Raw genomic sequence first — 21,648 nt, forward strand, 5'->3', positions numbered from 1 at the left:
ATTACACTGGTCAGTCAACTATATAACAACAATGAAATCAAAACTAGGAGGTATATTAACTAGTCAGCACTAGCTCACTAAGAATTGTTCCAGAGGCTCCATAATACCATGGATATACAGTATCACCAAAAAAACAAACAAAAAAAAAAAAAAAACATATACAACATACACAAATGCGAAGCTAGAAACAAAATAAGAACACATTTACACTGCACTTGTGAACTTTCCTCTTCAGTTAAAATCACTAGTTCTTCATTGGGTTCAGGTCTGGAACCAATATGTTCTTTGCAAAACACAAATGTTGCTGTCTGTTAACCATTTGGTTGATTTAAGGTATGTTTGGAATCACTGGAAAACCAGGTTTGAGCTTCCTTCCAGGTTTTTGGCCATACTGGTTTGTTTACTTACTAACAATGGTCCCAGTAGAGGCAGCCCCAGGACAAAGTTTAGCATTGCTGTGAGTGAATGACTGCTGAACTTACTCTGGGAAACCCTAACATGCCAAATTATCCTTGCTTTATATGTAATTGTGGGGAATTCCATGCCAACCAATAACTTGACAGTTACCATTCCAAATTATTAAAAGATTAAATGACTATTCTACTGCCTAAAGAATGTGTCTTTAAGGTTTGTTTACAATAATAATGATGATGATAAGTAGTAGTAGAAGAAGAAGAAGAATAACAGCAGTGCAGTGGGTAGCACTGTCGCCTCACAGCAAGAAGGTCCTGGGTTTAAATTCAGCCTGGTCCTTTCTGTGTGGAATGGCATAATGCCATTGCCATTTGCTCCCATCTATCTAGTGGTCCGCTAGATGGCAGCAAACATCTAGTAGGGAATTTTTAGCAAAAAATAGGTTGGACATGTTATGTTTTGTTGAAAACATTGGCTGTGTTCAAAACCGCATACTATCCGTACTTATCATACTAACTGTAATGTAAAATTAGATTTTAGTGTGTTCTCATTTTATGTCACAGTTAGTATGATAAGTATGGATAGTATGCAGTTTCAAACACACCCATTGCTTTCTTCTTCTTCTTCTTCTTGCTTTGAAATAAAGCCAACAGGAGAAATAGCAAATTCTAATATTTGCATTTTACAGAGTGAGTGCAAATGAAGAAAAGAAAAGATCCATAAATCTCCAATATTTAATTGTATCGGGAGCAACAATTGTTATATCACGCCTCAAAGATATTCTATTCTATTCTATTCTATTCTATTCTATTCTAAATAAACAAACCAGTGATTTGGACGATCTGGCTGCCTGTGTGCTGAAGGTCTAATAGGAAACAGACATTCTATCAGCATCAGCAGTCTCCAGATGCAATATAAAATTAAGTGATGCAGGAATGACATACACTTTTTTTGTGGCCAAGGATCAATACATGGCATCTGATAATGTTAACATAAGATGTTGCATGCTGGTTCTGTGTAGGATTTGCAACCAAAAAATGCTGAATTGAATATGAATGATGTATTGTTCTTTTATTATTGTCTGGGATTTAAGGAGCTGCATTTCACAAACAAAAACTGAGATCAACTGTGATCAGCATATTACATTTTCGGGAAGTGAGGTCGAAGTTGGCTTAGATTTTGAGGTGTGACTTGCTATAAGCATGGTTGTAAAATGCTATTCTAAATTGTCTGCTCTTCTCTTTGCAAATCAGAAATGTCAGGTAAAACTACAGGTTTGTCATTTTCAAGCATCACCTGCTCAAGCAGGCTGCGCACATCAACAAGTGTGTTTTTCATAAAACCTAGGCAAGAGAATTCACAAAGCAGCAGCTGATATTCTCTCTTTAAAACTAACAACCTATTCAAATTTAGGGAAATGTTTGAAGGAAAGACAGAACATTTTATATACTTTTCTGAAGTCCCTCACAAACAAAAACAAACAGACTTTCTTGGACCACACTTACTCAATGGAAAACGCTGGTTATCGAGCAAAACGTAGAAATTGTCTCAAGCCTGATGCTATGTTTTAAAAAATCTGACATTTAATTGATTACATCCTTGATGACTAATCCTTTTAGTCAATAGTATAGTGAACAGTCTAACTGCCAGTTCTCTCAAGCGGTATCTCTGCAGACACGTAATGAATCATTTTACCAACTGTCTGGGTTTCTGAAGGTCCTTACACACAGATGGCTCTTATGAAGCAATCCAGTGTCCTTGAAAAAACAAATACTACCAAATACTACTACTACCATTTTTCTTTTTTCTTTTTTGCAGCAGTGGTTACCACTGGATAAGCACTCAGCTGATGTCAGATGTCAGCCTGAATTTTTGTTGTAGTACAAGAATAACATGGTATCACTCAGAGCTGCTCAACCTGGTCTCTTGAGGAAAACATTGTCACAGTAATGTTTTTATCTAGTCTCCTAAAATGTTGATATAATATTGATTAAAAAAATTAAAACAAACATCTGTAGTACATTGGCAAAATGTACAGTTATTTTCCAACATGACATTTTGTATTTTTTGTAACAGTAAGCACATCTGTATTTGGGAAATGAATAAAACGTAGGTGCTGATGGTCTTGTCATTTTGTATCTATTGTAAAAACATACGACTTTGTAAAATATTTCTGTAGAAATCTATTACTTGCCATTTGCATTGGTGCAACACATTCTTCTTCAAAGACTATTCTGAACACTGATAATCTGCCTGCAGCAGTTGTGCACACATAAGAGGTTTCATATGCCAGTGTGTGCCATAATTCACATTGCGATGATTATCTGGGACTGTAATTATGCTTTCCAAATTGAAGGAGAAAAGGGGACTAATAATTATTTCAAATTATTATTTTTTGATGAGTCTCTGCAAGTAATTCCATAATAGAATACTCCCTCTTTCATGTGTGTTTATGTATAGCAAACTATAAAATGAAGCATGCTGGCTATTTTATTGCATTGAGATTCAAATATTTGAATATGTCCTACATCATAGTGTGCAGAATAATCCGCATATGCCAAACCCTACCAGGCAGGACATGAACACTGCCTTTGTCATTTGCTATGCACAACAAGGCATAAATAGCCTATTTGTAATATTTTACTAGAAAAAGCACATGATGACATCACCCTAACCAGATAGCCAATCAGGCATTTCTATGCTCTATACTTTTGTGAGAACATTCAATGGTATTTTTATGTTTTTAACTGCAAAATCAGGATAAAGAATTGACACTGATGTTGTGTTGTTTCAGCATTTTCTAAAATGCATTCAATTTTAGTGTGCCTGGAAGGGGGATATATGAATTGTTTACCCTCTAGTGGCTATGCAGTTTGTTCAAATCAGATGTACTGTATATACACTCTACTCGAATCTGAGTCTGCACATTTGCCAAATACCTCACTTACGGGTGTATTGTAAAGTTACAACCTTATCTCTAAAACTGAACCCTAAAGCCTGGGCATTTCAATGTGGGGCTGAGCTGAGTTATTACTGAGTGTGGCAGAAACTGACTAGGACCTAATTAGCTTTGTTTCACCAGGGAATGGTGGATTTTAGTCAGCCAGGGTTCTTCATTTATCACTGCACAAGCACCCACCTAGCTGGTCACCAGGTGTCTACAGGTTTTCACTTTTCAGTATGATGCCAATAGGAGGAGACACTCCTCTCCTCCATTTGGTACTCTCTGCTGTAGTATGCAATGCATCTTATACTGCGATAAGGAATCACAGTGGGGATGCAAGAGCATCTCCCACAAAACATGAGAGAAAAAATATCCCAAGAAAAGTTTAAAGGAAAATAACTACAAGTGTACCTTTTTTGGGGGCCTACTGGGTGGCAGAGCAGGAAGAGCCACCCAGCAGGCCCCAAACCATTCACTATGTTTACAGTTCCATGGAATATATGTCACTCTGCACCAACACAACTGACAACATTTTTTATTTCATTAGAAGGCAAAAGAAACTTTTAAAAATAGGAATACTTACATTTCAGAGGTGTATTGAGCAAAATAACAGCATTAAAACTATTATGGTGGTGATATGACATCTATATAATAATAATAAAAAAAAACATCTGAATGTTTCTTTGCGACCACAATTCCGACAACTGCAACAGCCAGACATGGCTGTCACTTTCATACTTCAAAAAATGCTGTGCTTTGTTTTTGTCGATAGCCTCAGGGGATATATCATCAGAACTCAATTTGACAGAGCTGATGTGTGAATGCACATGATGTGTCAGAGCTGAAAAGCTGAAACTGCACATTTGCATTTCAATAACATTTTCTTGCACATGAAGCAACACGATAAATTTCTTCCCACTGTAATGAGTAGCAGAAATCATTTGTCTTTTATTTTACCATTCATGTTACAATTGATCTTTCAACAAATAGGCTGTTGTCATTTGCTATGAGTTAAGTTAGAAAACTGAATACTTCATAACTGAATCAAATTATACACTATTCAGTAGGACACAATTCAGGCTTTCTGATTCATGTATACTTTGTATTTTTGTCAGTGTGGGCCTTACTTGAAAGTATTTTTGTTGAATGCAAGTAGTCATTGCACTGAAATGTGACAATGAAACATCAAATAAGAAATGAACTTCCACAAAGTTCAGGATTTGTTATTTTGGATATTTATTATTGCTTTTTAAAATCATTTTACTGTCTTGAGTAGAGTTTCGGGACTGCTGGGCGGCTCATTTTGTTAAGGCACCACGCTGTGGTGGATGGATGTGTCCCACGGCCTCAGATTGAATCTGGAATGTGCCAACGCCAAAGCTGGCAGTAGCTCCATAGGGTGACATGAAATTGGCAATTGCTTCGACCAGGGTATTGGAGGGTTCAGTCAGATATTGGGCCATGTTTCATTGCTTTCTAGCGACCCCCGCTGGTCTATCAGGTGCCTGTGGACTACATGTCAAAGCTGCTTATGAAGGGTGTTCCTCCAGCTCCTTCCTATGTGCGGTTGGCCGGACTCTTTGAAGTGAAAAGAAGCAGCTGGTGACGCCATGTGTTTTTGAGGAGAACTACAGATGTCTACACTTTGTTTGCACATGAACATAGCTGTGGTTGCAGAGAATTAGACATTATTAGTCTGGGAACATCCAAATTAGGGTGGGAATTAAACTTGTTCAGCCTCATGTTGAGTGCCAAATACATTTTTAAAATAATAAATAGAAAAATAAAATAAAGAGTATCAACTTTGTGCTGAACAATTTCTGAAGTTCCCTTGACTAGAAATTGGAACGCATCAAGTGAAACTTACCTTACACTATATACTACAGAATGTACATAAAATAGAATATTCCATTTTACTATTTTTACTGACCTCACAAAGACAGGTACTATTGATAATCGCATCTTACATATACACTACAATTATGTAACACTATTATCTGTAGTTGCAATACAAAGTATCACTGCAAAATCTTGGATCAGTTGTGTCAATTGTTTGAAGATCTGAAGTCATACCTCAGGACTGCACCTTTCTTATAACAAATTAATGATATCTTATCCTTAATAACCACTAATCACAAATTCAACATCAATTCAATTCAAGTCCAAGTGAGGATGCACAATAGTATTTCTCCTCCAGTAAAAGTAAATTAGAAAAAAAAGTGGGCCTAAAAAAAATTTAGCCTATATGTGTTGATATTAAAACTGAATTCTGGGAAAAATCATAACAAAAAATTCCCCTGAGGGTTTATATTCTTTATATTTTGAGTCATGTTTAAGGATTTATAAAATTATATCTGCAGTATAACTGAATTGTGCTCCAGGGGTCCCACAAGGACTGTAGCTCTCTGTGACTGTCCTATCTGTCTTTTTAAGACACTCTAACCCAGAAGCACCCTTGTGATGCCTAATCAAACATGACAGCTCACAGAAAACAGACAGGAATCCGGGATGGCAGTGAGTGACTTCTGCCTTTGGATTTTGTGCAACAGCTTTTTTTACCAACAATGAGGGTGGTACGCTAGTATTTAATTCAATTAAAGTGTGTGGAATTAAAGCACCGTGGAAGCTAATCCTAAGGTTCTCAGGTAGTGGAGTAGAGAACGCATAGGAGCCTAGTTTAATATTGAGTGTGAGTTCAGTTCAGTGCAAAGGTATTTCATTTGGGAAGGTTTGGAGCTGTGGAGATCCTACCAAAATTAAATACTCAAGTGAAACATACCTTCCATAACAGTAACATATTCATGAACCAGACAGAAATGTGCTAATATACTGATCAAAGGACCAGAGCTTCATAAAAGCAGAGCTCTAAATAGCTCTCTCAATGGTACCCAGCAAATACACCCTAGGGTACAGCTGGATTCAATTCTGCAGTATAAATTCAATTTATATCCCTTTCCATACATGTAATTTTATTTCAGTCAGGACAACTCACATATTCAAATATTTACATGAATATGTAGATACATTTTTCGTTTGCCGCTGAATGGATCTGCTGCAGGCATTAGTGCACACCCTATCTAACAGGGAGTACCATACACCTCCCCTACTAACCAGGAGGAATACCAGAAAACTCTGCAGTATCTAGAAGCAGATCCAAATAACAGGTGGTGCTGTTGTGGTGGAGGGTGAGTGCAATTCTGAGCAGGAACAGTGAAGCATGCAAAGCAGCGGAGGCAAGCCGCACCACTGAGAGGTCTGATTGTTGGTTTAAAAAGAGGCTCCACTGGTGATGTGTGCCTGTGATTGGATGAGGAAGAGAAAAGTGTTGTGTGTATGCAGTTGGTTGATTATGGAAAAGCATGAGTATGCGGTTACTGGGCCCGACCGATTGGTCGGCTGCAATTTTGAATTTTCTGATTGAATTTGCTTTGCGCATTCCATGTGCGCCGCTCATTAGTGCATCGCAGCATACTGCATATTGTTAAATTAAACATATTAAAAATACATTACTCTATCTACACATAAGATTACATATATGGACCTGATATATTTCACATATGCACCACATATTTTCACGTAGATGTAATCCTACTATTCCTTTGTTCATATTTAGATTTACATATATTAACTTTCATTTGTAGTGCAGCCTCATTTACAACTCCCATACATACCAGGTTATTGTAATAGCAGGTTCAGGGAACTGGAAAGTCACTTATGCAGACAGGAATGCAGGGCTTGTGTACTGAAGCTTGGGCCACCATGGTAACTATGGTAACACTATGGTAAAATGAACTAATGAGCAGAGACAGGTAAGTGAGCACATATTTTTTAATCAAAATTAAAACAAGAGCAGAGAGAGGGTATCTGTCTGTCAGTCAGGAACACAGAGGATGTCTGTCCCTGATGTATAGCGGGCTGTGCATGTGTTTTCTCCCAATGTAAGAGCCCAACTGGGGACCCTCGTCAAAACAGCATTAGCATCCCTAATGAAATCATTACTGTGGGGGCTTATTCAGTTCATCGAATGATCTAATTTACAAGTCCTGAAATGAAAGCCAAGAAGCAATGCAACTTTTATTTTTACAGAATTAAACCCGAATTGACAGAAATGAATTATGACGAGCCCGACTGCTTTGCACGCAAGCAGCGTGTGATTGAAATGAACGGATTCCTCGTCACGTGACTTGAACAGGAACAGGCAGGAGACACAGAGGGTAAGGAGGATGTGGAACCATCCCCTCTCCCGCTGCTTTCTCCTCCTCCCCCTCGTCCTCCTCCTCCTCCTCCTCCTCAGAAGTCCATGGACATGGAGCGCTGCTGGACGCTGTCGCTGCCGTTGCTGCGGGTGCTCCCGCGCACGTAGATCTCGCATGGCACCTCCTCCATGACGCGGTCCTCGATGACCTGCTCGGCGCAGTCGTGCGCCTGCTTGTAGCCGTAGCAGCTCTTCTTGTAGGTGCTGTTGAAGGTCTTCATGGGCGGCGGCTGGGAGAAGTCGTTGCGGTAGGGCAGCTCCATGGAGCCCAGGGTGGTGCGGCTCTGCTTGGTGCTGGAGGCCTGCGAGCCGCAGTGGTGCTCGTGGACGCAGCGCGAGGCCGTGGACGAGCGGCGGAGCTTGTGGTAGCTCTCCAGCTCCTCCGACAGGTCGGCCATGTCCGAGGAGACCTCCTTGTCACGGAGGGAGAAGAGCTCGTAGTGCGGAGGGTCGAAGACCTCCTGGAAGCCGGTCTTGTTGAAGATGGCCTTGCGGGCCACCACCTTCTTGCGCGGCTGTTTCATCTGGACCAGGATGGAGATGATCAGAAGGACCAGAACCACACCTGCGGACACACCGATGACTGTACCGTGCGTCTTAGTGATCTGGTGGAAAAGCCCATTGGACTTCCTCTCTGTGGAGCAAGAAAAATACACTCAAGTACAAAAAAAAGGTGAATACTCCGACAGCACCCCAAGCATGGCAAAGGAAAGAGAATAATTTTGAGAGTTTATTCATCTCACCCTTGCAGTTATTCTCATCCCAGGGGTAAACACAGTTCTGAACCCCATTGCAAACCAGAGTGTCATTGATACACATGTTGCTGTGGCAGAAGAAGGTATGGCTGGAACAAGGAGCTGCAAGAGATAACATAACAACACTTTCCATTCAAAAATCCCAAGCAATTAACTGTCATTATCTGCACAGACAATGTAATGCATAAAATATATATACAGTTCCTGCAGCCTGCAGCATCCTGCAGTAGAAGGATGCTGAGCGTTATGCGGTGCAGTATAGCTTGTTAGGATGCCCATCACGGACCCTAGGTGAGAATCGTGACTGAACTGGCTCATGGACTGTGAGCCGTTCGATAGGAGAGTGCTGCTAATGGAACGTGACTGCTCTGGTCAGAAGATGAGCTCCCGCAGCTGGTTTCATGGCCTCTGAGAGACACCTCTCTCCCCTTCTCTCGCCCCTCACCTCCCCGGTCTCAGCCGCAGCCCCTAACTGCCCGCCCCATCAATCCTGCGCCGCGCGGAGGTTGGGTTAAGAGCCGGCCCAGCGAGGCCTCTCCTGCGGTCCGCTAAGCAGGCCTGACAGCTGAATGAAGGGCTGGAATGCGCCACCCGTCTCCCGCTAAGTGAAAAGGGCTCCCGCTACTCGCGACTCCATCCAAACGCATTAGAGATCCCTCCCCTTCAGTCTGGCCCTCTGCCTTTCATGGGTCTCCCAGGTGAACGTCTGCAAATCAGGGTGTGTGGGGAGGTTGGATATGCAATGCATGTTGTCCATCGGTGTGTCAAGGGGGCATGAGCTGCTGCCCACTGCTGCATGGAGCATGATCACTTTTATTCATGATTTCTAGTCCTTAGGAGATGGCACACTCAGGTCTGGGTAGACTTTAAGTGTGAGTCATTATGACTGTGTGTGTGATTTAAAAAAATATGTCATCTGTTTATTCTAATAAGTTAGTTCTACTGATTAAACAAGCCAAAATTAAACATAGTGATAGTTTTGTTTCTTTTAGAGGAAGATAGCTCAGAAGGGTGAAGAAATATTTAATAGCCAACACCACTACAGTGCCCGGTCTGAAGCCTGTTGAGACTGAATCAGATCAATTGCCGCAAGTAAATTACACTTCAAATTGGATTGAAAGGCCTCACCACACTGGCTTGAAATAAGAAAATCTATACGCTGAAGAACACAAAGTCAATACACCACTTTAACAACTGTAGTTTCAAGCCTAAACCATTAGGGGGAGACTGTTATCTTGAATAACTCTCGAAAGACTAACAGACCTAAGATAATGAAGGTTTTTCCACTTAAAGATATTATATTTGAATGCACTATGTCTGTTACAAATACAACTCTTAATTTTTATATTATATAACTTATAACTTTTCATAACAAACATTTCCTGGACAGAAAAAAGAGCTATACATATATAGATAACATTTTTTTTAAAAGTGGAATTCCTTTTCTATTAAGACCACATTAAAATAAAATTATATGAAACAAAGAAACAAACAAATAATAAAGTGGTTTGATTTATTAAGCTCAACTGTCCCCAGTGTAGCTAACCCAGTTCCTAAAAATATACAGCACGATGTGAGGGGAAAAAGTTAAGCTTTTCAAACCAATGTGCCCTAGTTTTCTTGAATATATATTGTATATATAAAGGAAATCAATTAAAGCTGTGACTGACCCAGCCACATGGTATAGTGCCACTGTTTCCTACATAGTCCTACTTAAATATTAAACCTATTAAAAGTAAATAACTTATGATTTATGTTCATAACTATTTCTATCTGTCATTTCCTTTATTTTCAATGTTTTTCCAAAAAGTCCCACTTTGTATAAGCATTGTGGTGAATTCACAATGTGATTAACCTGCATTTGTTTAAATGGGCACCTGAATTGAACAATTTTTTAAATGTAGCAAGTAAGTATAAATTAGTTTACATGTGCACCATAACTTAGTATATTCACTGTTATGTAAGTTGCTCTGGATAAGACCATCTGCTAAAACAATGCGATGTCAATGCACAGCTGAATATTCCTGTTTTGCCTGGTCAGAAGAGATAAGGACCACAGAACACTGTGAGGATCTTACGGTCGACAAAGGAGGTGAAGAGCATGCGGAAGCGACTGAGTCGACTGCTCTCGTCCGCCCACATCCGGACCACGCCCACCTCGCTCTCCAGCATGATGTCATTGGCCACAGTGCTGCAGAACTTGGCTTTCAGGTTCTCTATGGCACTGCTCCCATCGTATACTGCCACAAAGTTCTTCTTGCACTCGTTGGAGTTCTCCATCTGGTACTCCAGGAAGCGGAGATAGATCTGCGAATGGAGACAGACCACATCAGAGAACGGGAGAAGCTCTTAAAGGAGATACACATCACGGTTTAATGGTGTTTAATGGTGAAAGCTGGATTTTTTCTTGTCAGCCAGACAAGGATTGTGATGATGAGCATATCATGTATAGCCTTTTTTTCATTATGACTGTGTGTGTGATTTAAAAAAATATGTCATCTGTTTATTCTAATAAGTTAGTTCTACTGATTAAACAAGCCAAAATTAAACGTAGTGATAGTTTTGTTTCTTTTAGAGGAAGATAGCTCAGAAGGGTGAAGAAATATTTAATAGCCAACACCACTACAGTGCCCGGATAGCAGGGTCACTCTCTCTGAGCGGCCAAGCAATCAAGCATACTGCACAGGAGAGGAAGCTCCATAAATGTGTGTTTTTTTAAAGATTGCAGTTTCATTTGTCTGCTTACAGATCACTTCAAATCTATTGATTTGGTATGCTCAGACAGAAGAGAAATGTTATTTTACAGTCCAACAGAGCCAAGGAGGATGTCACCATGTCACTTTAGCATCAGCTTTGCAAATTGCTTAGCAGAAAGCAAACATTGGTACAGCGTTTACACTGCTTTTTCATTACTGCTTCTGCTGTGGCTATGGAGTCTTTCCTCGTTGCAGTCCAAACATGTAGGTGAAGGAGTAAGCCATCTACATTCAATTATAATATCTCACTACATAGCTAAAACCCCCATTCTATAGTCTGTAAGCACTATGTATTTTTTTGATATGGTATATGTTGAATTGCTGGATTGACTCCAATGAAATCCAATGGCTGGAGTGCTGCTCTGGGATTTCTTCCCAGTTGTGCTGATTCTGCCACACCAGTTACTGCATCACTGGCCTCTCACCCGGTGGAAGCAGTGGCTCAGTTGACGAAGGAGTGTACAACAGCAGGCTGCATCCTATGGCTTACAAATCGCTGGTTTGGCCTTGGACTGTGTTATTGGCTAATTATGAGTTGGACATAATTGGTGTAAGCTGGAAATAAGTTGTCCACAGTTTCTGCCACTATAGCTGGGTTAGCTCCTCCCTGTGACAGGAACCCATGAGTAAGACATACATCAGGTTGGTGCAATCTACCCTGTAGTGCTAAGCAGCAAATAGGATGCAGTACAGTCCCTGTCTCATTAGTGAATGTAGCAGAGGTGTAGCAGGGCTCCTTGTGTGGCAGTGGTTGACATAGTGGTCTGAGAAGCACAGTTCCCAACTCCAAATTAGGGAAAAAAGCTAAATCCGTCAATCAACACAAATGCCCTTTCTGTTGGTACAGGCTTGTGAGCTGGATATATTTTGTCATTACAGATGTATTCTGAAATTCAGAGTGACATGATCAATCACTTTTTTTATATCAATATTACAGACACATTCTTCATTTTAATGTAAATGATTCTCATTACTTTCCAGTCGCTATTATAGTTATCCTTCCCGGTAGAAACTGCCTGAAGAATCTGTTTGAATCAGTGTGCATTACAACGGGAAGAGATGAGAAGTTGGCTAATCAAATATCTCGCAGCCGGAAAGATGTGGAGGGACAGGAAATGGTGCTGACCTTGGATTTAGGTGGAGCACGTATCGTCCAGATGCAGTCCACTGCATCAGTGGAGCCTATCTTCTCTTCCTCCTCTACCTGACTGGACTGGATAATCCCATCTGCACCTCCAAGCTCAAACTGACAGTCTGAAGAGAGGGTGGGGAGACACAAAGAGAGGAGAGAGAGAGACAGCGAGAGAGAAAGAGAAAGAGAAATAGCCTCCAGTCAGCTAAAGAAGACTTCAAATCCAATCAGTCCAACCACTGAAATATTGAGGCACTTGCTCACCTGGAATTGGATTTAATATTCCTCCCACGTGGAGATGAAAATCTGGGTCTGAGTATATGAAAAAAGACAAGCCCCTCAGAGCAGCGATATACCAATAATACATGAAGGTGTAGACAAGTGATCTCTAGCAAAGGCCCAGGAGGACCGATTAGAAGTTGGTCATCTTCAGTGATACACTTATGAGGATGAGGACATGCTAACAATATAATGGTTTAATTAAGTAGGACTGGAGCTATGTAAAGCTCTTGGGTATTGAAATCAATCAGTCACTTAACAGAAATTAAGTTCTTCAGAAAATGAATGGATCACAACATCTTTGGTGATGCTTGAGGTTTCCCAAGCTGAAATTCTCTAGGGCCAGAGCTGAAGTGAAGGAGGGTGGTCCCTAGGGGGCGCCATACCTGCGATGAAGGCATATTTGACACGGAAGCCCAGGCCCTCCAGCTCCTCATCGCTGGTGAACTTGACCCACATGAAGCGGCCGGTGGACGTGACCACGCCCGGGCTCTTTGGCCCGCAGAAGCGGTCTATGAGGGGCGAGAAGCCAAAAGGGCCGTCCCGAATCTCGATGTGGTCGAAGCGGCACTCAAAGGACGGCTCGATGTAGTACGTGTTGTCGAAGGCCAGCTGAATTCTCTGACGGGGGAGGGCTATGGTGTCGGGCAAGGCAAGGTGGGTGGGGGAGAGGGGTGGGAAAAAAGGGATGGGAGGCATTTATTTTCAGATAAAAGCACTCGGTTTGCACCAGGGAATTAATACGCCTGCTCTGCCCAGAAAGGGGAACATTCCCAGCTCCTACAGGGACCTGTCATATGCACACACATTCTCTTTTTTGCTGCCTGTCACCAGGCTTCAACTACACAGAATAAGTGACACCTTAATGACACCATGTATAAAAGGAACACTAAGTGGATTTATCAGCTACAACCAGCTGTCAACCTCTGAATATGAAGAAAAAGCCTAGATCACTGTCACATGAATACATATGGCTCCCTCCTGAAAACCTCAGGTCTCTGAATGCGGGTCAAACAGTGGGATCTAGGAGATGACTGCTATGACAGATTATCTGCAGGTGTTGCTAACAGGATGAAGCCATGAAAATGGTAGCCATGGAAGAGGTGCACAAGAAGCAACACAAAGAAAGAAATCTGTACACTGAAAAGAACGATTCACATTGGTCGGAATGCACATCACAGGCTCAAACTCCAGGGTAAGCAGGAGGATGGGTCGGGTATGACACTACCCACTGTTCTGTTCATGCAACACAGTTACTGAAAACTACAGTCAACACTATTATATATAACATTTGGTTGTTATGTTTTCCCAGAGGCGTATATTTACAAAGAAAATGATTTCATTCTCATAACTGAATTTTCTCATTAAAATTGTTGATACAGTCAAGGAAAGTTTTATATATTTATACATGTTTCAAATGTGGAAAAACTACACAAAACATTCACTACTTTGCACTTATATAACTTGGAATGTCCGATCGTTCACATGCAGTGTGCAGGACATGTGGAACCATATGTAGTAATTTCAAAATAAATACTGCACTTAATTTACCAAGATGTCTACCAAGATTGCAGCATGACTGAAATCAATTCAACACTGCTAACCATTATATTTGATGCAAATGAGGGTACAAAGTTTATATAAAGTGTTTACTTTTAATATATCCTTTTAGCACTTTAAACTTTGGTTTGGTTTGAAAAATAAATGTAAATACATAATAAACAAAAAATTGGGATGCTAACCATTTATAAAACTAATGTATCTCTAAATAATATCAATTTAGCTTCAAGACATACACTGGTTTCCCCCTGAATTCACTGAAGCACAGAAAGTTTTAATCAATTCACTGCATGAAATCCAGACTAGTATGACACATAATAAACAGATGAATCATTTTCAAGTCATAGAAATGGTCACAGTAAAGTGAATGCTGACGACCTGTTTTTTTTTTCTTTTTTAGCTTTGTTTACGTAAGTTCTTGTCCCTGATCCTCTCCTTTATTGTCTATTATCATTATTATTTCTGTGTCTGTGTTGGCTGACTTAAGCACATGAAAATGCGACCAAGAGTTGCCTTGTAGAACCCTAGTGCAGCTTATAATTCATTATTCCTACTCAAAAAAATCCTTTCTCAGCACACAAGTTCCTCGGTGCTTCTAGAAAGCTGTTTTCCAAATTACATGACTTGAAAAGAGCGCTAACATTGATTTCAATTCTACATCGTAAATTCTGTTGGGCCAGACAGAGGCATAGCACAGAGAAACTGTCAATACGAGCTTGGACTTCAAAAGCGCCATTGTTCTGGGGAATCGGCATGCAGTAATTATGAAGGACAGAAGCAGAAGTGTCAGCAGTATCTCCACCGCGCCTACCTTCCAGGATGTAAACGCATTCCTTGTTGGGGGGGTAGGTGTCCGGGTAGTTGGGGGAGGTGAACAGTCCTCCGTTGGTTTCTCGGATCCAGGTGCCACACTGACCAGCGGTCTTAGTCGTCTGACCTGCATTCTGAGACTCTGGGGACAGAAGTGCTGGTAAATACTATATTTGAGAGAAAGGCACAAACATCAGCCTATGAAGATAAAGAGATTAGCTCAAGACATGCAAGTTTAAGACACTGCAACATATTTGCTTCTTTTTCTAAATTCAAAATAGAGCAAGAAACCTTGAAATTAATAATTATCAATATCCTATTGTAAATTAAATCCTAGCAAGCATTATACAATAATTTAAATAGCAATATTTTATATACAACATAATTTCATAATAACTTACAATATGACCAAAAGTCATATTACACTACAATATACTTGATAAGACACTACAAGAAGAAGCAAACCTTTAGTTTTCTGTGCCAGTGCAAAGCCTTCTTCTATCAGGATGAGGAGAACCCAGGCTGCAATACAAATCATGAAAACAGATTTTTCAGATTTCCAGAACATTTCTATTCAGAAATTAAGAGCTGATAAAATACATTCCCTTTAACTATGTCACATGTATGACAGCATTTACGGTTTGGTTGCTTCATAAATGCATTGATTTAGATTGCATTACAAAAAAAATCTGTTTCTATACTGCTGTTCATATCACCTTATTTTTTTGCACTGATCTGTAAGTTGCATAAAATAGTGTATGCTAAATGTAAAATGGAAATACAGTTCAAGCCTTACTCCAAAAGGACGACAAAAAACTGGCTTTAGTATTTCCCAGGAAGGGCCTCATATATATTCCATATGCCCTGTCTCAAGAGTGACCATTCCGGTTCGGAACTGGGCTTGTAAATCAAAGGGTTTGATTACTAACCAGTACACTGCCCTTATACCCTTGAGCAAGGTACTTAACCTGAATAGCTTCAGTCAAGAAATACTCAGCTGTATAAATTGTAAGTGTCATCTGTGTGAGTCAGTCTGAATGGGAGTGAAATGTAATAGGATGAAGTGAGGAAATCACTGTGCAGCTCAGCTGGTGAACAGAGCTCAGCAGAGTGACAAGGAAGGAGCCAATGGCAATGGCCGCAGAAGAAGCTCATGCTTGCTGTGCTCACCAGGAACCATGGATGACACTACAGGGATGAGATGACCCTTACCAAAAAATAACAATTTCACATGTGAATTTAACATTTTCACATGTGAATTAAAATATTCACGTGTGAAAATAAAACGGCACAAGTGAACTGGGCATTTTCAGGACTGTTTGGAATTTTTCACATATGAATGAAAATTTCCACATGCGAAAACAAAACATGAAATCACATATAATTCAACATTTTCACATTCCATTGACTTTTTCAAATGTGAACTACACTTTTTTCATATGAAAACAAAACATGTGACTTGAAATAGCGTAGGTCACATATCCCCACTCTCATCTCATATGCGGTATTATTTTTATATTCACAAAGGAAAGCTATTAGTATGCACAACTAGCCCAAGTTGGGTTCAGGTGAAGAATGAAAAAGGCAAACTCCAAAAAGGGGGAAAAAAAAGCAGACCTAAATGAACCTCCCCTCACCTCTCACAGCTGAATAACACCAGAAGCTATTTGACAGTCCTACTCCTCAGCTCTCACTACCTGCAGTATATTTTTTATTATGCTGCTGCCAGACTGCATTCACAGGAAAAATTAGTAAGACATGAAAGAAAAACATTAGCTAACACCACCCGCAAAATAAATCTCTGTAGATTTGTCCAGCTGTTTATGAAATTGTTGGCTAAAACAAACAAAAAGTTTATACAACTTTTCCATTGAAGAACACAAGCACAAAATGAATGTGTGTTTATGCAAACAAATGCATAATCTGTTATCAGTTCTGAAGTCTAATTAAGGAAATGGTCCTGATTTTAATGGTAATGGAAGAGAAATAGCAGGTAAGACTGACAGGACTCTCCATCTACCCCTCCAAACAAGCAAAATGCAAACAATGAATCATGATTTTTGGATTTCCAGACATGCCGATATGACAGATGCGTGGTCAAAGGCTCCATATAAACTGGTGGATCTATGGTTGATCTTGTTCCATCGCGGGCCTTTCATCACAGTATCTGGTCAGAATATACTCAGTCTGAGGCAGGGGGCTCCCACCTCTGTGCACCATTCCCACTTCAAACAGATCAATAGGGATCTGTGGAAATCCCTCTAATCCGCAGCAATTCATGGCATGCCGTCACCAGCCCAAATGGTCAAGAGACATCTGATTTACTCCCTGTCAATGTGCGTAAAAGGCACAGATCAATACGCAAATGCCCTGCATTAATGTGTAGGGAAGAACAGAGAAGAAGGCTTCTACTAACTGAAAAAGATCTATGAAAAATATTCCCAGTGAGACTAATCAAAAAAGGCATACGTTTCAGCAAAACATGGACAAATCTGTGCTGTGTGGTATTTTCTATTCTTTCTGGACTGATCTATTTAACAGGAGACAGAATAAACTCAAAATGGGTATCCACCAAAAATATTTAATATCCCATTGTGCCTGGCATATTGTACGCAGATGGTATTACAAGGGAGCATTTACCGTTGTTTTTTTGCAGTATGTTTTGATCTAACTGATTCAGACGGTTCTGACTAAACTTTGGTTGCTATTCACCCCAACTGTCAGACGTGGAAGGGTTAACTGCAGTTAGTGAGTGCACCCTCATGCATTCAAACACGAGTCGCTCAGTGATAATAGCACTGTAACAAATTGGATAAGGCATGTAGTGCTGAGATACCTGAGTGAGACATAGAGCACTGCGGCATGTTATTATCAACGCGCCGACAGCCTCAGTCCATGCCACCTCTGTGTGTATTTTATGCTGTGACACTGTGCTTACCAGATAAGTCATTATTAGTTTACCAGAATTGGAATTAAATAGGCTGTATCTTTTATATCAAGGCCACCAGCAGGTCCAGGTCTGACAGATTTCATTATGAAACAGCATTATGCAGAATGAATAGAGCACTGTGTATTGCGAGAAGAAAACCAAAGGGCACTGTCTCAGACAGGGTTTAACGGGAACACTACCAAACTGAAGACTCCAGAGACAGCGCTAAGTAAGGGCATGATGAGTCAATTAAATAAGCATGGTAAAAGGCCATAGGAGGTCTCTTTCTCTTTGCAAAAAGAGACGTAATATTGGGAAATGTTTAAGGGGTCGATTCTTTTCCAAAGCACCTCGTCTTGGACAGGGAGATGGATGGAGCAAACTCAAGCTTGATTGATGAATTCCTTGAGTAACTGAGAAAATTGGCATCGGCAAACAGAAACTACCAGTAAACGCAGAACACAATTGATCCAATTGATGGATTGCAATACAGCAATGTATATCACTGGTCATTTGTGACAAATCTATTACCTTTCCTGGAAGAAAGGTAGGTTGATTTAGATCTGTGCTTAAGTGCAAATAACTTGGTGAAAAAACACAATAACAGGAAAACTATTCCTTCATATGAGTGCACATGGACATTTCCCGACATTATGATTACTATTAAATTAATTATATTCTCTCTACTACTAATCACTAGTGTAATACATTACTATTGTAACCAATGTGATTTCCAGCTCTTAAAATAAGCACACAAAACAAATAACCTGTGTTGTATATCAGTCAGGACAAATTAACGATATTTAAACGCATAACATTAAGCACACGGCCCACCCTTTGAGAAAATGATCAAATCTATTTCTTTCTTTGTCTTTCGACTCAAAGGTTCGATTCTCAATTGGGCACTGTAAGGTTCTCTGGACATATTATATAGGCTATATTCCGTTTTTTACATTTATGTGACACTTACGGCAGTGCAGTTGTATCAAACTGGACTTGTAAGTAGAAGGTTACAGGCTTTTGCCCTCCAAATTATTTCTGTCAACCACCCTATGTGATATTTCAATATTATGCAAAAAGTGAAAAATATTTAAGTCCTGTAATTCTCCCTGGATAAAGGAGAATATAAGAATGGCACCAGCCGTCGCAATGTAATGTTGCTCCTAAGTCCTAACCCCTCTACAATATTCAGGACAAAAGGCTGGAAGTATGGAATAGATCTTGATTATCTGTTTCCCCAGAATCATGGTTACTTAGGAGAAACATATTAGCCAAAATCTTCTACAGCACAAACCCCCCATACAAAACGCGGAGAGGTCGCCTAAGTGTTCTGCGTAATTTATCGCTTGTAGCACGTTGAATAGCAGGCCTATTGATATTAACAACTTTAAACTTTGATAAAATGTATCGAATGTGGCCTTCTCATCAGATGTAGAGTCAGCGGGAGCTGTCACTTCAGAACCATCCACTGGCTCTGCCCTCATTCCATGCAGCGTTGTAGCGAGTTCAAGCAAGGCATGTTTTATCACATATCGCTGAAGCCGTGAGTTGTCCTCACGGTTTAAGAAAATAATGATTATTCTCAACAAAGTTTGGAGCTATCTAAGAATATGACCTGCACAATTTTATTTTAATTGATAAACCGAAATAAATGTATTGTTGTTCAATTTTAATATTGTGGATAGCAACAGATCATTGCATTTTAGTTTTTTCTTTTGTTTGTTGCATACTTTGGTATTATTGTGGCAGTTTAGTCTACCTATGTCAAATTAAATCAACAGAGTTTTAATCTTAACAGCATATGTTAAATTAATGTGTAGGCTATGAGTTCTCTAAAGAATCTATATCGACTTATTTTCCTTTCCCAAATCTATAGGCTATACGGTGTCAATTGGCCAGAGACATATTATCTGTAGCTGAACCGGGCTTTGGGTGAAAAAAAACAAAACAAAACACCACCTTATTGAATAAACACATTATTTGCTCAGCCTCACGAAGGGTGTCTTAAAATGGTTGATTTTCTCCCTCCCTACCCAAATGCCCCTCCAAAAAAAAAAAAAAAAAAAAAAAAAATCCCCTGCAGGTGGCGATCTTATTCTGAATGTTCTGTGCCAAGAGTAGGCAACTTGGTGCAAAAGGCGGAATCGTGAGTAAAATAACTCACGAAAGGGAGAAAGGGAAAAAATAAGTTGCTAAATAAATCTGTCATTTCAATTCATTTAAATTGCGCGCTGCTCCTTAATATTTAACAGTTATAACCGGGTACGGTTTGAAAACACTCCAGTGTAAATTATTCACAGACATCTCCACATCCATTCAAATACTCTACCCTCTGATCACAACCCGAAGCCAGTTCTGCGAATTAAACTCACCTCCGTGCATTTCCTCTTCCTGTATAATTCCGAATATGTTAGCCTTCTTTAATTGTTGAACTTGCTTTATCTTTCCATGTTGTGAATCCAAAACGAAGAGCTGAAGAGCTTGCGTTAAAAAATGCAAACTTTCCTCAATCGCTTCATACCATCCTTTATGCAGGATAAAACCGACTCGGAATTTCCCAGGAGAAAGCCAACAGCTTCAGTCCCTCCAGAAATGTATTGTCCACGGCTTTTAATCCCATTAAGAAAGATGCAATATAATTCCAAGTGTACAATATGCATTCGCGACGGCAGTTCTTGTAATCCAATAACACACGAGAGAACGACATATGTTGGGTGAGCTCAGTGAGTTTCCTCAAGATGAACTGAACCGCCGGGTCCAAACGAGGCTCTTTTAAGCTCTGGGCGCTGTTTGCTTGAATGAGCAGCTTGTACGCATGCACCCTTCTCTCTGAGTGAACAATTCCTATGGCAAGTTCACCCACTGTAACATACCACTAGACGCAGATGAGGAGTAATGAACTGGAGCCACGCAAGCGTGAGAAGACATAATTCTCTCCTTTGTAGGCTACACACGCACTAAATGTGTAAATCTCCTGTCGCAGCATTGCTACCCTGTTGCACGGATGCGTGCCGTCATACAGCACGTACTGTGAATGAGCACGCACACTTTGTGTTTATACATTTTTATAATACAGAAGTCCAAACCAACCCCGAAGACCCCCCTACAATCACAGAGCTTCAGGTGTAACAACATAAACAAGACCCAAAGAAAACGAGATATAACAAACATCAGAACATAGTTCAGACTTCGACATGTGAACTTAAAAATTTTAAACATTTTCACGCAACCATTTGAATGGGAACTAGACGCAGTAATCGTGCGTTTTACTGCTGCAACAGATACTGAAACTGCCTTACTTAAAGCTCAGAAATCCATATTTATTTTAATGTAAGACTGCAAAGTAAAAATAAAGAGTAAACTCAAGTCATGTTCTCAACAGACTCAAGGTCACCTCAACCAGTTTTGAAACTTTATTTTCAGACCATCCATTCCAGCGTCAGAACAATATAACATCTTACAGTAAAAGTTCACATGCAACATTTTCCCTCCAGTCTCTTTTCACAAAATGTTGGAAATGAAGATCAAAACATATTTAGAAGTCTAAAATGTACAAATCACAAAATTAATAACAAGAGTTGTGGAGAATTTTGCTCACAAAATTAATAACAAGAGTTGTGGAGAATTTAGCAATACATCTGAAAAAATGTGTACCGATTGAGCAACAAGTTCTCTTTGTAGGAAGAAAAAGGTTTGGAACACATTTTATTGAACTAGCTGGTTTAAGCAGAGTGTGAAACCAACTAGAAAAGCCGTAGACCTAGCAATATTTTTATTCTGGCCATTTAAAACAGCTCCCAGCCACACTGCCCTG

At 40.0% G+C, this 21,648-nt stretch overlaps 1 protein-coding gene across 1 annotated transcript; it reads right to left on the bottom strand.

The window, feature by feature from the left end:
- Positions 1-7,168: 7,168 nt before the first annotated feature.
- Positions 7,169-20,788, bottom strand: LOC135242194 (neuropilin and tolloid-like protein 2). Its single transcript, XM_064313161.1, has 9 exons — positions 20,207-20,788; positions 15,371-15,427; positions 14,907-15,047; positions 12,922-13,170; positions 12,521-12,568; positions 12,251-12,378; positions 10,447-10,675; positions 8,357-8,470; positions 7,169-8,247 (listed from the first exon to the last, which is right to left on the bottom strand). Exons 1-9 carry the CDS (start codon positions 20,214-20,216, stop codon positions 7,649-7,651), a joined length of 1,575 nt encoding a protein of 524 aa, XP_064169231.1. The 5' UTR covers positions 20,217-20,788; the 3' UTR covers positions 7,169-7,648.
- Positions 20,789-21,648: the final 860 nt, after the last annotated feature.

Source organism: Anguilla rostrata, chromosome 16 (assembly GCF_018555375.3).
Source record: "Anguilla rostrata isolate EN2019 chromosome 16, ASM1855537v3, whole genome shotgun sequence".
Classification (NCBI taxonomy): Eukaryota; Metazoa; Chordata; class Actinopteri; order Anguilliformes; family Anguillidae; genus Anguilla; species Anguilla rostrata.

Bases quoted from the DNA above. Each gene is read 5' to 3' on its own strand.
- LOC135242194 (XM_064313161.1), bottom strand. The intron at 15,048-15,370 runs GTTTGCTTCTTC...TTCTGTCCCCAG, and splicing joins ACTGGCACAGAAAACTAAAG to AGTCTCAGAATGCAGGTCAG. The intron at 8,471-10,446 runs GTAAGATCCTCA...TATCTCTTGCAG, and splicing joins CTTCACCTCCTTTGTCGACC to CTCCTTGTTCCAGCCATACC.